At 40.2% G+C, this 15,611-nt stretch overlaps 1 protein-coding gene across 1 annotated transcript in view; it reads right to left on the bottom strand.

Moving 5' to 3' along the window:
• NWD2 (NACHT and WD repeat domain containing 2) overlaps positions 1–15,611 on the bottom strand; it is a 237,329-nt gene that overhangs the window by 103,885 nt on the left and 117,833 nt on the right. The window contains exon 3 of the mRNA XM_069593826.1: positions 10,474–10,590. Within this exon, the coding sequence (XP_069449927.1) occupies positions 10,474–10,590 (117 nt within the window). The remainder of the gene's footprint in view (positions 1–10,473; positions 10,591–15,611) is intronic.

Raw genomic sequence — 15,611 nt, 5'->3', positions numbered from 1 at the left:
AGTGTCTTTTAATTTCATGGCTGCAGTAACCATCTGCAGTGATTTTGGAGCCCCCCAAAATAAAGTCTGTCCTTGTTTCCATTGCTTACCCGTGTATTTGCCATGAAGTGATGGAACCAGATGCCATGATCTTCGTTTTCTGAATGTTGAGCTTTAACCCAACTTTTTCACTCTCCTCTTTCACTTTCATCAAGAGGCTCTTGAATTCTTCTTCATTTTCTGTCATAAGGGTGGTGTCATCTGCATATCTGAGGTTATTGATATTTCTCCCGGCAATCTTGATTCCAGCTTGTGCTTCCTCTAGCCCAGTGTTTCTCATGATGTACTCTGCATGTAAGTTGAATAAGCAGGGTAACAATATACAGCCCTGATGTACTCCTTTTCCTATTTGGAACCAGTTTGTTGTTTCATGTCTAGTTCTAACTGTTGCTTCCTGACCTGCATACAGACTTCTCAAGAGGCAGGTCAGGTGGTCTGGTATTCCCATCTCTTTCAGAATTTTCTACAGTTTATTGTGATTCACACAGTCAAAGGCTTTGGCATAGTCAAGAAAGCAGAAATAGATGTTTTTCTGGAACTCTCTTGCTTTTTCAATGATCCAGTGGATGTTGGTAATTTGATCTCTGGTTCCTCAGCCTTTTCTAAATCCAGGTAGGACATCTGGAAGTTCACAGTTCATGTACTGTTGCAGCCTGTCTTGGAGAATTTGGAGCATTACTTTGCTAGCATGTGAGATGAGTGCAATTGTGTGGTAGTTTGAGCATTCTTTGGCATTGCCTTTCTTTGGGATTGGAATGAAAACTGACCTTTTCCAGTCCTGTGGCCACTGCTGAGTTTTCCAAATTTGCTGGCATATTGAGTGCAGCACTTTCACAGCATCATCTTTTAGGATTTGAAATAGTTCAACTGGAATTCCATCACCTCCACTAGCTTTGTTCATAGTGATGCTTTCTAAGGCCCACTTGATTTTGCATTCCAGTATGTCTGGCTCTAGGTGAGTGATCACACCATTGTGATTATCTGGGTCGTGAAGATCTTTTTTGTACAGTTCTTCTGTGTGTTCTTGCCACCTCTTCTTAATATCTTCTGCTTCTGTTAGGTCCATACCATTTCTGTCCTTTATTGTGCCCATCTTTGCATGAAAAATTCCCTTGGTATCTCTAATTTTCTTGAAGAGATCTCTAGTCTTTCCCATTCTATTATTTTCCTCTATTTCTTTGCACTGATCACTGAGGAAGGGTTTCTTATCTCTCCTTGCTATTCTTTAGAACTCTGCATTCAAATGGTATACCTTTCCTTTTCTCCTTTGCCTTCAGCTTTTCTTAGGTCCAGAGACCAGCCAGTCCCAGGGTAGGTTCTGACTTGTGTTTGTGGACTCAGGTCTGTAGGCCTGTAGTTTTCTTGTTTCTGATGTCTGCCCCCAGTTGGATGAGGCTGTTCTAGAAGCTTGTGAAGGTTTTCTGGTGGGTGGTGGTGGGTCTTGGCCTTCTGGTGAGCAGGGGTGTTTCTAGAGGTGGTTGTAGGCTCAAGAAATCTTTAGGCTGCCTGTCTGCTGATAGGTAAGGCTATGTTCCTGCTCTATTGGTTCCAGCTCTATTGGCTGAGGCATCCCAGCATTGGAGGTTACAGGCTATTGGGTAGGGCCAGGTCTTGGTGCCCAGAATCCAAAATGTCTGCCTCTAGTTAGAGTTTACCTAGGTTCCCCACTATTTCTGCCACCAGCTTTTTTGACCCCTGAGAGAGCCATAGCTCCATGCCACCCTTCCCCATGTCTCCCCAGTCTGCCTTCCCTAGAGCCTCTCCAAGACCAGCAGGCAGGTCTAGCCTAGGCTCCTGTGGTTACTGCTTCTGCCCTGGGTCCTGGTGCATGTGAGATCTTGTGTGCACTCTCTAAGAATGGAGTCTGTTTCCCCCTGTCCTGTGGTGCTCCTGCGATGAAGACCTGCTAGCTCTGAAAGCTGAACGCTCTGGGGGCTCTTCCTCTGGAAGCTAGACCTGTAGGCTGGGGAGCCTGGCTGGTGCTCACTGTTCTCTCATGGGAGAACTTGTGGCTATACTTATTCTCCAGTTTGTGGGCTGCTCCCTTGGGTGGTGTGGGATGTGATTATATTGCAAGTATGCCCCTCCTACCAGCTAGTGGTTTCTTCTTTGTCTTTGGATGCAGTTTTTTTGTTGTTGTTGTTAACAGATCCCAGTCTTTTTTACTGATAGTTGTTCTCAGTCAGTGATTTTGGTGTGCTTATGAGAGGAGAGCCTTCTACTCTGCCATCTTGTCTCCAACATTTGGGGCTTTCTATTGTCTTTTGATTTCTAAAGCTTCCATATTAAAAATCAGCTGAAAATCTGTTGTTTTTGTGCAGGCAATGTTTTTCTTCCTTTTGATAGCTTTTAACTTTTTCCTTTATTTTTTGTTTTCAGCATTTACTATAATGTGTATGCTCATGCACTCGGTCGTGTTCAACTCTTTGAGATCCCATGGACTGTAGACTGCCAGGCTCCTCTGTCCAAACTCAGATGCAATTTTTTTGCTTATAGTTTACTGAGCTTTTTGAATCTATATGGGTTGATGTTTTTAAACATTTTTGGAAAAATTCTCACTTTCTCCATTCTCTTTTTCTGGGACTCCAGTTACTCTCATGTGAAACTGACTGTGGCTCACATGTCTCCTCTGCTTCGTTCTGCTTTTACTATTTTTAAAAATCTGTATTTCAGTTTGAATATTTTCTATTGACTTTTCTCTGAGTTCATTAATTCAGTCTTATGTTCAATCTTCTGTTAAATCCCATCAAATACATTTTTAATTTTAGATCTTGTGTCTGCTCTAAAATATCAATTTTTTAGATTTCATTTCTTTGTTGAAATTAATCTCATTAATTTACCTGTCTTCAATTTTCATTGATGTATTTTTAACAGTTTTTTTTTATCATATTTCTTTTCTTTTTTTTTATTTTTAGTTTTTTATTTTTTAAATTTTAAAATCTTTAATTCTTACATGCATTCCCAAACATGAACCCCCCTCCCACCTCCCTCCCCATAACATCTTTCTGGGTCATCCCCATGCACCAGCCCCAAGCATGCTGCATCCTGCGTCAGACATAGACTGGCGATTCAATTCACATGATAGTATACATGTTAGAATGTCATTCTCCCAAATCATCCCACCCTCTCCCTCTCCCTCTGAGTCCAAAAGTCCGTTATACACATCTGTGTCTCTTTCCCTGTCTTGCATACAGGGTCGTCATTGCCATCTTCCTAAATTCCATATATATGTGTTAGTATACTGTATTGGTGTTTTTCTTTCTGGCTTACTTCACTCTGTATAATCGGCTCCAGTTTCATCCATCTCATCAGAACTGATTCAAATGAATTCTTTTTAACGGCTGAGTAATATTCCATTGTGTATATGTACCACAGCTTTCTTATCCATTCATCTGCTGATGGACATCTAGGTTGTTTCCATGTCCTGGCTATTATAAACAGTGCTGCGATGAACATTGGGGTACATGTGTCTCTTTCAATTCTGGTTTCCTCGGTGTGTATGCCCAGAAGTGGGATTGCTGGGTCATAAGGTAGTTCTATTTGCAATTTTTTAAGGAATCTCCACACTGTTCTCCATAGTGGCTGTACTAGTTTGCATTCCCACCAACAGTGTAGGAGGGTTCCCTTTTCTCCACACCCTCTCCATTGCCCATTCCATCATCTTGCTCACCTTGGGACTGACTTCTACTGTATACTTTTTTAAAACTTTTTATGCATGTTTTCTTGATTCTTTGCACATTCTGTAATTTTCATTGTATTCTGGGCATTGATTTAAAAGAACTTTTATTGAGGGGTTTATTTTCCTATGTTAGACTGATAAGGTGAGAATCTAGTCATGTCAGTCCATTCAATATTTGAACTGGGTGCAACTGGGTTACAGTTTGATTCAGTTTGCTCTGAACTAAAGTGTTTCAGTGCTAAGAGTCTTGAATTTTCTGTTAAGATCTAGTGGACTGTGTCTCCTAAATACCAAGAGTTTGTAGAAGACCTTACTTTTGCTTTTCCACCCCAGCTTTCTATCACCCATGTTGCCCAATGGTCAGCATACGACTCATGACAACTGCTGATGCTTTTGGAACACGTCGATCTGTAAAGCCAGCTCACCAAGGAAGAACCCTTTTTCTCTGAAAATTTTAATCATTTTTGTCTCCACAGCTCCATTAAGCTCTTTAAGTTGTTGCAGTCCTTGTTTTAAGTGAAATTTTTTTTTGCCAATTAAGTTATAAGGAGGCTAACTGCTCTCCAGTTGACTTTCTTTGTATTTCTTTTAACCATATAAAATGTGCTACTTTACATAAGCTGTGAAATAGTGAGTTAAACTGTGAAAGTAGCTTATGTATTAGTATTAAAAATTTATTGTGGAAACATTTTACATATTAGCAACAATTAACCAAATGGTGCTATTTTGGCTTCTGTGAGATAACTAGCTTTTCTTTTTTTTAAACAATATTTTTTAATGTCTGCCCATTCTAACTTTTTTTGGTGGTGCTCGTTATTTATTAATGGAACCTATCTTAGAACTATAATATCTGGATGATTTCAGCTGGAAAAGTTTAATTTTGGCTTTTTTTTTTTTTTTTAATTTGGCTGCCCCAGGTCTTGGTTGCAACATGTGGACTCTTAGTTATGGCATAAACCACTGGACCATTAGTGATTAAGGGAAGTCCTTGGACAAGCTTAATTTTATATGTAAAGAATTCTTGATTGTGCAAGCAAAACATACCTAGAAAATCTGAGGTTTTAGATTAATTTTTATTAAAATTTTTTTTAAACTTAAAAATTGTCTAGATTGCTTCATTTTGATGACTTAACAGTTCAAATCTGTGTCCCCATTTTAGTACTTTTTAAAATAATAAATCTATACTTACAAATTTGAAAACTAAGTCATAAAAAATAAACTGTACATTTTGTTAAAGTACAAAGATTAAGCACTTGTTTTAATTTTTCATGTATTTTTTTTTGGGGGGGGTACCTAAAATGGTAAGTCAACCAAAGTTGAAATGTGGATAAAATGAACTATTTTCCAAAGCAAAACTGTTATAAAAACAATAATTCTTTCTTCAAATTGAATGACTTAACTCTCACTGTATGATTTTCTTAAAAATTAAAGTAAGAAACTAAAACTGTCAAGGGGGTATAATTTAACTCTGAAGGAGACCGGTGACACAGGTGATGATGAACTGATCTAAATGCTATAGGTTTAATTCACTTGGTGATGTACAAATATGGGATGGTTTAATTTTTATCAATAACAGCTGTGGCTTTGTCTTGTCTTTACTTTTCTGGCTAGTGGAAAAACTCAGACTTGCTAAGTAATAGATTTCTCAGTCTAATTCCTCAAGTTTTCATGTTTCTGCTGAGCTTTCTTCTGCTTCCTTGGTGCATACTGGTTTTAAAAGCGGCTGCCTGGAGCTGTCTGTGGTAGGCAAGACCACGACCTTTCTTTCTCTGTCCTTTGCCACTGAGCAGTGTGTGTGAATGCTGGGGGGCAGGTGAGGAGGCTGCTTCAGCATCTGCTTACACTCAGGTAAGAATGAAGGCAACAGTCCCATTCCTCTGGTCTTGACTATTTCTCTCTTCGCTAACATGTTGTTGGTTCAGTCACTAAGTCGCGTCTGACTCTGAGCCCCCATGAACTGCGGCACACCATGCTTCCTTGTCCTTCACTGTCTCCCAGAGTTTGATCAAACTCATGTCCACTGAGTTGGTGATTCCATCCAATCGTCTCATCCCTTGTTACCCCCTTTTCCTCTTGCCCTTAATCTCTCCCAGCATCAGGATCTTTTCCAATGACTTGGCTCTTTGCATCAGGTGGCCAAACAACTGGAGCTTCAGCTCCAGCATCAGTCCCTCCAGTGAACACTCAGGCTTGCTTTCCTTTAGGATTGACTGGTTTGATCTCCTTGCTAACGTATTTGTGCAATCTGGTAGCCCCAGTGAGAATTCTACATGTGCTTTGGCTTGCTGAGACTCCTGAGAATTAACAAAACAATACTGCAGGTGGCATATTCTCCTTGTATTCTCCTTGTCCTGACTCTAAGATTTGGGGAACTCCCCTCTGAATGTTAAGTCATGGAATCTCTGTCTCTTACTGGTGCTCTTTTTTTGGGGGGCGTGCAGAGGCCAGGCATGGCTCTCCTAGGGGAACCTGCCAATACCTTTCTCAGTAGATTTCTACATCATCCACACTGTGGATTGAGGGAATGCAGTGAGATACTGTCTGCACCCCACAGAGCAGAGCATGCACCCACATACCTGGGTGCAGCATCTCTAAAGTTATCTAAGCTTTTCAAACTCCAGTTTAAGTTTGCAGATTACTTAAGGTTTTATCAACTTCTGCTATGAGACGGGACTTTACTCAAGATTCAGAGTCAATGCCCAAACCCCACAACCAATTCTCTGGGGCTGCTCTGAGCCTGGAGGGATGACAAGAAGAAAACTCTCTCTCCCCATAAACACATCTTGTGGAGAGGAATGGGGCTGGGATAGGCAGCATGTATATGGACTCTGCTCTCTCCAAGAGGTGATATTTTTCTCCCCTTCATAAGGACTTTTCCTGAATGAAGTGGGTGGAACAGGCTGGTGGGGAAAGATTCTGCTGAACTTTCCATACTTTGTGAAGGCTGAGGCAATTCTCTGCACTTAAAAGGAGAAACAGATAGTGACTCTGGACCCGGCTGTGAGCTGCCCACATGTTAACTGCAGTCCTGATCAGAATCCCTTCTTGGGAGCAGGTAAAGGTCTTAGTAAGTAAATTTCAGCAAATTAATATATACTCTCTACATTTTATAATGTTAAGAATGAACTCAAAAACCCTTTAATATCTGACTGTCTGAATCAGGTATTAACACTTTCTACACTGAGACTATCCTCCACATTTTCAAAGGGAAAATTTTCCAGTATCACATAAACACCCAGTATTAATAAAAACATTTTATTCTCATTGGAAAATAACTAAAATCACCACTGAATAATGACTAATACTTGGGTAGCCCTTTATAGTTTACAAAGAACTCTCACATACACCATCACATTTGGTTTCTACAATAAACCTTTTATACTTGTTTTACTTTCAGTTTACTGTTATTTTCCCCCCATTTTATGGATGTGATAATTAAAGCATGGAGAGGTCAGTGACCTGCCCTGTCAGAACTAGGGCTCTAACTCCAGTTGTGAAATAAAAATTCTAGGTTTCCCTCACTGTCTGAGCCTTCTTCTAATCCACGTCTACAACAGCTGTTCTTTCTTAGTAGAGATGATGTATTTCAGTGTGGTATGTCTCCCAAGATAATCCTGAGAGCGAAACTGGACACTTGTCTAGGTACCTTACTCCATCACTCTGTCCTCCATGTGACTAAAAGCAAGTGTACAAAGAACTTCCTGGGATTAGCAGGCATAGCCTTCCTGTCTCTGGGACCCCAGGCCCCATCTCAAAGGACAACTTTTAGGAAAGGAAGTTGAAAAGAACCATCTGCATACAACATTTAAGTCCAAGTTCCCTTTGGACTTCAATTCCTGAGGTACTAAAAAATGAAAGCTTTGTCTGGTACTGAATTTGTAACTAACATAAGGACTAGTATCTATGAAGGCTTTGAAGATAAAAACACATTTTTTTTTTCATTCAGTAATAGTGAATTTTCTTGCCAAAGACTTCAGCATTAGGGGAAGTAATATGCCATGCTTTGCATCCCGGGGGGGTCGTCATGACTTCTCGAGATATCACAAGGGAGCAGTGGGCAAGGAAACTGGAGCTCAAAAGCCACACACAAAGCCCACTGTTACCATAGTTACAACAGGAAAGGCCATAAGAGACGTACTTTTTCCTATAAGCAGTGAAATAGGCCTTGCATGATTTAGGATCACTGGGGTGAATAATCCTGGCTCTGTCCACAGGGTTTTATTATGGCTGCCTTGAGCTTCAATGTGTAATAGGGAACAGAAGGAGGGATAAATGATTTGCTTCTGTTCAGTGAAGTTGTTACCGGTATTCTATCAGTTAACCTTTACTCTCAGAACCTGCATGAACTTACGAAGTCTTTATTCATCCCCCTGCCAGCAACTTCTAGGGATTAATGGCCATGACTAATTTTAGTTACTTTGGGTATGATACTCTACAGGAAGATAAAAGGAGAATGTCTCTCTTATCCCTGAATTTCTGAGGCTGGATTGGTCTAAAGCTGTGAAGATCACAGCAGTGGAGATGCCCCAGGGCATACACACACACAGCTCTTTGTCTTCTAAATCTGGCTTTCTAAGCATGGCGGAATTTAGTCTAACTTGTCTTCTAGTGTTTGGATCTCTCCTACAGCATCTCTGTCAGAGTGATCTGTGTTCTCTAGTTTGATGACTCTATAAAGAGTGCATCACCAACAATTTAGGCAGTTTTGAGAGATAATGATTACAACAAAAAGTAACACTTTCTGTGGGTTACTATTTGTCAGACACTGTAAAAAGTGTCCTGTAATTTCATTTCATCCTCAGAAAGACACCAGGAGGCAGGTAACTATTATTTCCAGTTTACAGATAAGGAAGCCAAAGCTTAGAATAGTAAAGAAGTTTCTCCCATATTCCACAGCTGTGAAATGTCAGTGAGACCCAGGGATCTCTGACGCCTAAATCTGAGAGAAAGCTAAAGCCTCTAACAGCTTCACCTGGAGCCAAAATCTGTCTCCCTGTATTTCCGCCCACTGCTCTAGTTCTATCCTCTGAAGACTCGTGGAAAAAGTCTTAATTCCTCTTCCACTACTAGCTCTTCGGGTATCTATAGGCTTTTTTAGGATTTTCTGCATTCTGTTCAGACCACAGGGCACTGTTTTTAGATGTCCATTCTCTACCCCCCAACCATGTATTGTTCTTTTTTTGCGTATCACGTTAGTTTTCATGCTCTGCCCCCTGTCCTACCCCCGGCAGCCACGGTAGGCATTAGCATGAGTCGGATCTTCTCAGCCCTCTGCTCCACGTACTCCGGCTTCGCATGTCCGAGGACAGTGAAGTCTTTCTAGTCAGTTTCAAGGTGACACGGCCCCACGCGGTGACCTCCACTCCCACACCCTCATGCTGCTTTAGGCACCCACCTGCCTCCTCTCTCCTGAGCATGCCACGCGTGTTCCCCAGCTCCTCTCCTGGAAAGCTGCGCATGCAACGTCCACTTGGTTCCTCCCTGTCCCTCGTCCTGCCGCCTCCTCCACAATCACCTTACTGATGAGGCTTTCTCCACCTTTCTACTCAAAATAACAAGTCTCTCCCCTCACTTCTCTTCCCTCTCTTCCTTCCTTTTTGTATTTTTCTCTGTAGCTCTTGTTACCATCTGACTTGTTGTTTATTTGTCGCTTTGATATTTATCTGCCCTCTCTTGTTAGCCCCACATAAAAATGACGCAAGTCCCACATAAGAATAATCCTCCATGAGGAAAACAAAGTCTTACCTCCTCAGTTCAACTCTAACATTAGTCATAAGAAACTGACCTACAAAACGATCATTTCATATAAATCTACTTGCCCCAACACTAAGAGCACTCACTAGGAACAGCATTCATTAAGTAGCTGGTGAATAAATGAATAATTTATTCATTTATTTATCCTTTATGTACTTTACCCCTTATGTGGAGTTTGAATATAAATGGACATGCAAATACATACTAAAAGCTTTTACTGATACACTGAACCCAGCTTTTAATTGTATACTATGACATTTTCCCCACTAGTAATTCACAAACATCCATCAACCTCAGAACATCCTGCGTGGAAAGGGCCAACTTCCCTATCGGCTGGTAGGAGTGTTTGGGTTCAGGATAAGGTCTTTCTTCAGCTAAATTAAGGCCATGATTTTGTGCATCACCTGCCACAGAGTGACCTGCTTCTCTTACCACCACTGTGTTTACACAGAAGACTGGATTTGGATATCCCTTCAGAAAATAATGACAAATTAATGATAATGTTCCACTTGAGCATCTCTGGCTGAAAATCACCATAAAAACAATTTTTTCAATTCCTATTGGTGGATCTGACACAGTGTATTTAGTTGAACAATGTTTCAGCCACAGTGTTTTAAAAAATATCCCAGAAATTCTAATGCTGAGAAACAGATTCTAGGATGGAATACCACACAATAAAATGTAAGGAAAATGAGGATACTTATTGGAGGACTGACAGTAATACTGGCGATCACAAGGTGCTCTGGAGATTGTTGTCAACCCCAAGCCCTCCCTCTGATTACCACTTCAAATTATTTACCGTTAATCTGCAGTGCTGTTTCATGGCAAGTGGAGGATTTTGTCCTCACACACTGAGGACAAGGAGGCAGTTTAAGAATTTTAAATAGATATAGAAAAGCAAGTATTTCCCCCCCATTCTAAAAGCCTTTTAAGAATCACAAATCAAGAATTCTCACATTCATCTACAATTTAATATAAAGCATTAGTGTTTCTATACCCACAACAAAACATGGACCTGCAGAAGTTTTCAAACAATCCTCCAGCAGCTTCATGCGGGTCTTCTGGAGCTCAGGGCTGTCCCATTCATCTTCATCAATTCCCCAGTACAGATCTATGACCTGGGGACCAACAGAGGATGCAGTGTTAATTCACCTGTAGGAAAACTCAACTGACACGTAGGCTTTATTCTTATTCACAATATTAAGTAAGCTAATATGACTTCTAACTTTTCTCTTGGCAGCATGTTTTGCCTTTGAGAGGGAAAATGATTTTTAAGATCAATCCAAAGAGGTTATTATTATTTTTTTTAATCCCATGATGGTTTGGGGATGAACACCATAATTTCTTTTTTTGTCCCTGATTATACTGTTGACATGGGCCCAGAGAAAATGAAATGTTAAATGTCAGAGGCTTTTCAGTGCAGGCTTTCATTATATTGACATGGCAACAGGATTTCATAAGTCTGAAAGCAGCTGGGATGTAGTTACTACATTATCTGAGATAAGGAACAGTGTGTTATTTTACACTGTGTCTCAATATGAGAAGGGAAAACCACAATGGGCATTCACATATACTGACCCAAAGTTAAATAACTACATTTCTTTAAAAAAATAAAAAAAGAAACCTGTTATCCCATGGGGACATTTTGCTTATATCTGTTATCTCTAAGCCCCTAAGCAGCTCAGCTTTCATCAATACATACCTGAAAAAATGTAGAAGACAATGAAAGGGATACCTTACAGAGAAGTGAGGATAATGGGATCCTCTGTCTCCTCACTTCAAAGACTACAAGGAAAGATTCTGAGAATCTGTAAGAACTTGTACAATTACACTCTTTGAAAAATTTTCTATGGAGAGCAGTATGAGTTTCATTCCCTTTACTCAACTGCTATCTGCATAAGGTAAACGTTTCTAATTGTAGCTTTGAAGAATTTTTTCCTATAAGCAGAAAAAAGAACCCTCTCCTTACTGTTTGCAAGGCATCCAGTGAGATGGAGACCCAGGGCATGGATCCTCCAGTGTGCCCCAAGTACTGTGTACTTCCTTTCTCTTGGCCAATGCCCCACATAAGTGTCTGTACCAAAATCTTTGTCTATCTGCACTTGAATTTTTAGGTGGCTGATGGAGATATAATAGATTCTTTAAAAAATATTCCTATGGCCCAGGAAATGAGTTCTATAACATATGAAACTATGAGCACTTATTTTAGGGTTCTTGCTTTAATACCAAGAAAGGGGAACATCTGAGATATAACTTCACTGTCCAATATGAGAGCCATTAGCTGTGGTTATCTAAAAGTTAATATAAACTAAAAAGTCAGTTCAAATGCATATTAGTTACATGCAGTTACTGACTTTCATGTTAGAAAGTGCAGATATATTTATATATACTTCACCATCACAAAGTTTAAATGGACAGAACTGTAAATTACTGAACTTCATATACTGAAATTACTAAACAAGACATTTTTGACCATCTGCCAATAAACTGTCAAAATAAACACACGAACCTGCAATGTGAATGATAACTCGATTGTGCCGTACACAAACAACCACACACAGAACCTGGTCCCCATCCTTTTGGCTGACACTGTTTGAGGATCTAAGGAAAGCTATGATTTAGAATAAATGAGATACAGAAATGGTAAGAATGAAAAGTTAATGTAACAAAAGCTATAAATATATACCTGCTATTCCAGTCAAACTTTTAAGTGACATAAAATTATATAAAGTAATAATGATGTCATTGTAACTCATTAGATGTTGCATATATAATAACAATAGCACAAAAAGGGAGAAAAGGGAATAGAGCTATAAGGGGGTAGTCTTTCCATTGCTGAGTCACTTAAGTCATGTCTGACTCTGTGTGACCTCATGGACTATAACCCGCCAGGCTCCTCTGTCCATGGGATTTCCCAGGCAAGAATATTGGCAAGAATACTGGCAAGGTTGCCATTTCCTTCTTCAGGGGATCTTTCTGATACAGAGATTGAAACCATGTCTCATGTTTTACAGGCAGATTCTTTACTACTGAGCCACCTAGATCACTGAAATTAACTTATTAGAATCTGCTTATGATTTATACTAACAAGATGTATATGCCTTAAAATAACTACAAAGAAAAATTACTCAACAATAGTGAAAAAATCATTAAAGGAATTAAAATGTTAAACTAGAAAATAGTCATACACTGCAAAGCAAAACAAAGAGAAATAGAGGAAAACAAATGACAAATATAGAGAATAAAAGTAAAATGACAGAAGTAAATCTCATTATGTCAATAATATCATTATGTCAATATATTAAGTATGACGGATTTAAACAATACAAAGGCAGAGACTGATACTGGATAAAAGCCAAGACTTGACAATATGCTTCTATAGGAGATATACATTGGGCAGATCAGTTAAAACGGTGGAAAAGATTTATCAGGCCAACACTAACCACAGGAAAACTCACAGGGCTATTCTAATATCACAGAAAAGAAATTTTAAAACAATATAATTAGAGATGAAGAGGGACATTTTATAATAAGGGTAAATCCAAAAGGAAGATATAACAATTATAAATGTATGTGCAACAAACAAGTTCAGTTCAGCTCAGTCATGTCCGACTCTTTGTGACCCCATGAATCGCAGCACGCCAGGCCTCACTGTTCATCACCATCTCCCAGAGTTCACTCAGACTCACGTCCATTGAGTCCGTGATGCCATTGAGCCATCTCATCCTCGGTCGTCCCCTTCTCCTCCTGCCCCCAATCCCTCCTAGCATCAGAGTCTTTTCCAATGAGTCAACTCTTCGCATGAGGTGGCCAAAGTACTGGAGCTTCAGCTTTAGCATCATTCCTTCCAAAGAAATCCCAGGGCTGATCTCCGTCAGAATGGACTGGTTGGATCTCCTTGCAGTCCAAGGGACTCAAGAGTCTTCTCCAACACCACAGTTCAAAACCATCAACACTTCAGCGCTCAGCCTTCTTCACAGTCCAACTCTCACATCCACACATGACCACAGGAAAAACCATAGCCTTGACTAGATGGACCTTAGTCGGCAAAGTAATGTCTCCGCTTTTGAATATGCTATCTAGGTTGGTCATAACTTTTCTTCCAAGGAGTAAGCGTCTTTTAATTTCATGGCTGCAGTCACCATCTGCAGTGATTTTGGAGCCCCCCAAAATAAAGTCTGACACTGTTTCCACTCTTTCCCCATCTATTTCCCATGAAGTGTTGAGACCGGATGCAATGATCTTCGTTTTCTGAATGTTGAGCTTTAAGCCAACTTTTTCACTCTCCTCTTTCACTTTCATCAAGAGGCTTTTTAGCTCCTCTTCACTTTCTGCCATAAGGGTGGTGTCATCTGCATATCTGAGGTTATTGATATTTCTCCCGGCAATCTTGAGTCGAGCTTGTGTTTCTTCCAGCCCAGCGTTTCTTCCAGCCCAGCGTTTCTCATGATGTACTCTGCATATAAGTTAAATAAGCAGGGTGACAATATAACAGCCTTGATGTACTCCTTTTCCTATTTGGAACCACTCTGTTGTTCCATGTCCATTTCTAACTGTTGCTTCCTGACCTGCATACAGACTTCTCAAGAGGCAGGTTAGGTGGTCTGGTATTCCCATCTCTTTCAGAATTTTCCACAGTTTATTGTGATCCACACAGTCAAAGGCTTTGGCATAGTCAAGAAAGCAGAAATAGATGTTTTTCTGGAACTCTCTTGGTTTTTCCATGATCCAGCAGATGTTGGCAATTTGATCTCTGGTTCCTCTGCCTTTTCTAAAACCAGCTTGAACATCAGGGAGTTCACAGTTCACGTATTGCTGAAGCATGGCTTGGAGAATTTTGAGCTTCAGTATTCTGGCCTTGAGAACCCCATGAACAGTATGAAAAGGCAAAGTGATAGGATACTAAAAAGGGAACTCCCCAGGTCAGTAGGTGCCCAATATGCTACTGGAGATCAGTGGAGAAATAACTCCAGAAAGAATGAAGGGATGGAGCCAAAGCAAAAACAATACCCAGTTGTGGATGTGACTGGTGATAGAAGCAAGATCCAATGCTGTAAAGAGCAATACTGCATAGGAACCTGGAATGTCAGGTCCATGAATCAAGGCAAATTGGAAGTGGTCAAACAAGAGATGGCAAGGGTGAACGTCAACATTCTAGGAATCAGTGAACTAAAATGGACTGGAATGGGTGAATTTAACTCAGATGACCATTATATCTACTACTGCGGGCAGGAATCCCTCAGAAGAAATGGAGTAGCCATCATGGTCAACAAAAGAGTCCGAAATGCAGTACTTGGATGCGATCTCAAAAATGACAGAATGATCTCTGTTCGTCTCCAAGGCAAACCATTCAATATCACAGTGATCCAAGCCTATCGCCCAACCAGTAACGCTGAAGAAGCTGAAGTTGAATGGTTTTATGAAGACCTACAAGACCTTTTAGAACTAACACCCGAAAAAGAAATCCTTTTCATGATAGGGGACTGGAATGCAAAAGTAGGAAGTCAAGAAACACCTGGAGTAACAGGCAAATTTGGCCTTGGAGTGCAGAATGAAGCAGGGCAAAGACTAATAGAGTTTTGCCAAGAAAATGCACTGGTCATAGCAAACACCCTCTTCCAACAACACAAGAGATGACTCTACACATGGACATCACCGGATGGTCAATACCGAAATCAGATTGATTATATTCTATGCAGCCAAAGATGGAGAAGCTCTATACAGTCAACAAAAACAAGACCAGGAGCTGACTGTGGCTCAGATCGTGAACTCCTTATTACCAAATTCAGGCTTAAATTGAAGAAAGTAGGGAAAAGTGCTAGACCATTCAGGTATGACCTAAATCAAATCCCTTATGATTATACAGTGGAAGTGAGAAATAGATTTAAGGGCCTAGATCTGATAGATAGAGTGCCTGATGAACTATGGAATGAGGTTCGTGACATTATACAGGAGATAGGGATCAAGACCATCCCCATGGAAAAGAAATGCAAAAAAGCAAAATGGCTGTCTGGGGAGGCCTTACAAATAGCTGTGAAAAGAAGAGAGGCGAAAAGCAAAGGAGAAAAGGAAAGATATAAGCATCTGAATGCAGAGTTCCAAAGAATAGCAAGAAGAGATAAGAAAGCCTTCTTCAGCA

The sequence above is a fragment of the Ovis canadensis genome, chromosome 6 (assembly GCF_042477335.2).
Source record: "Ovis canadensis isolate MfBH-ARS-UI-01 breed Bighorn chromosome 6, ARS-UI_OviCan_v2, whole genome shotgun sequence".
Lineage (NCBI taxonomy): Eukaryota > Metazoa > Chordata > Mammalia > Artiodactyla > Bovidae > Ovis > Ovis canadensis.
The sequence above is the reverse complement of the archived record's forward strand: the minus strand, read 5'-3'. Positions and strand labels throughout refer to the sequence as shown.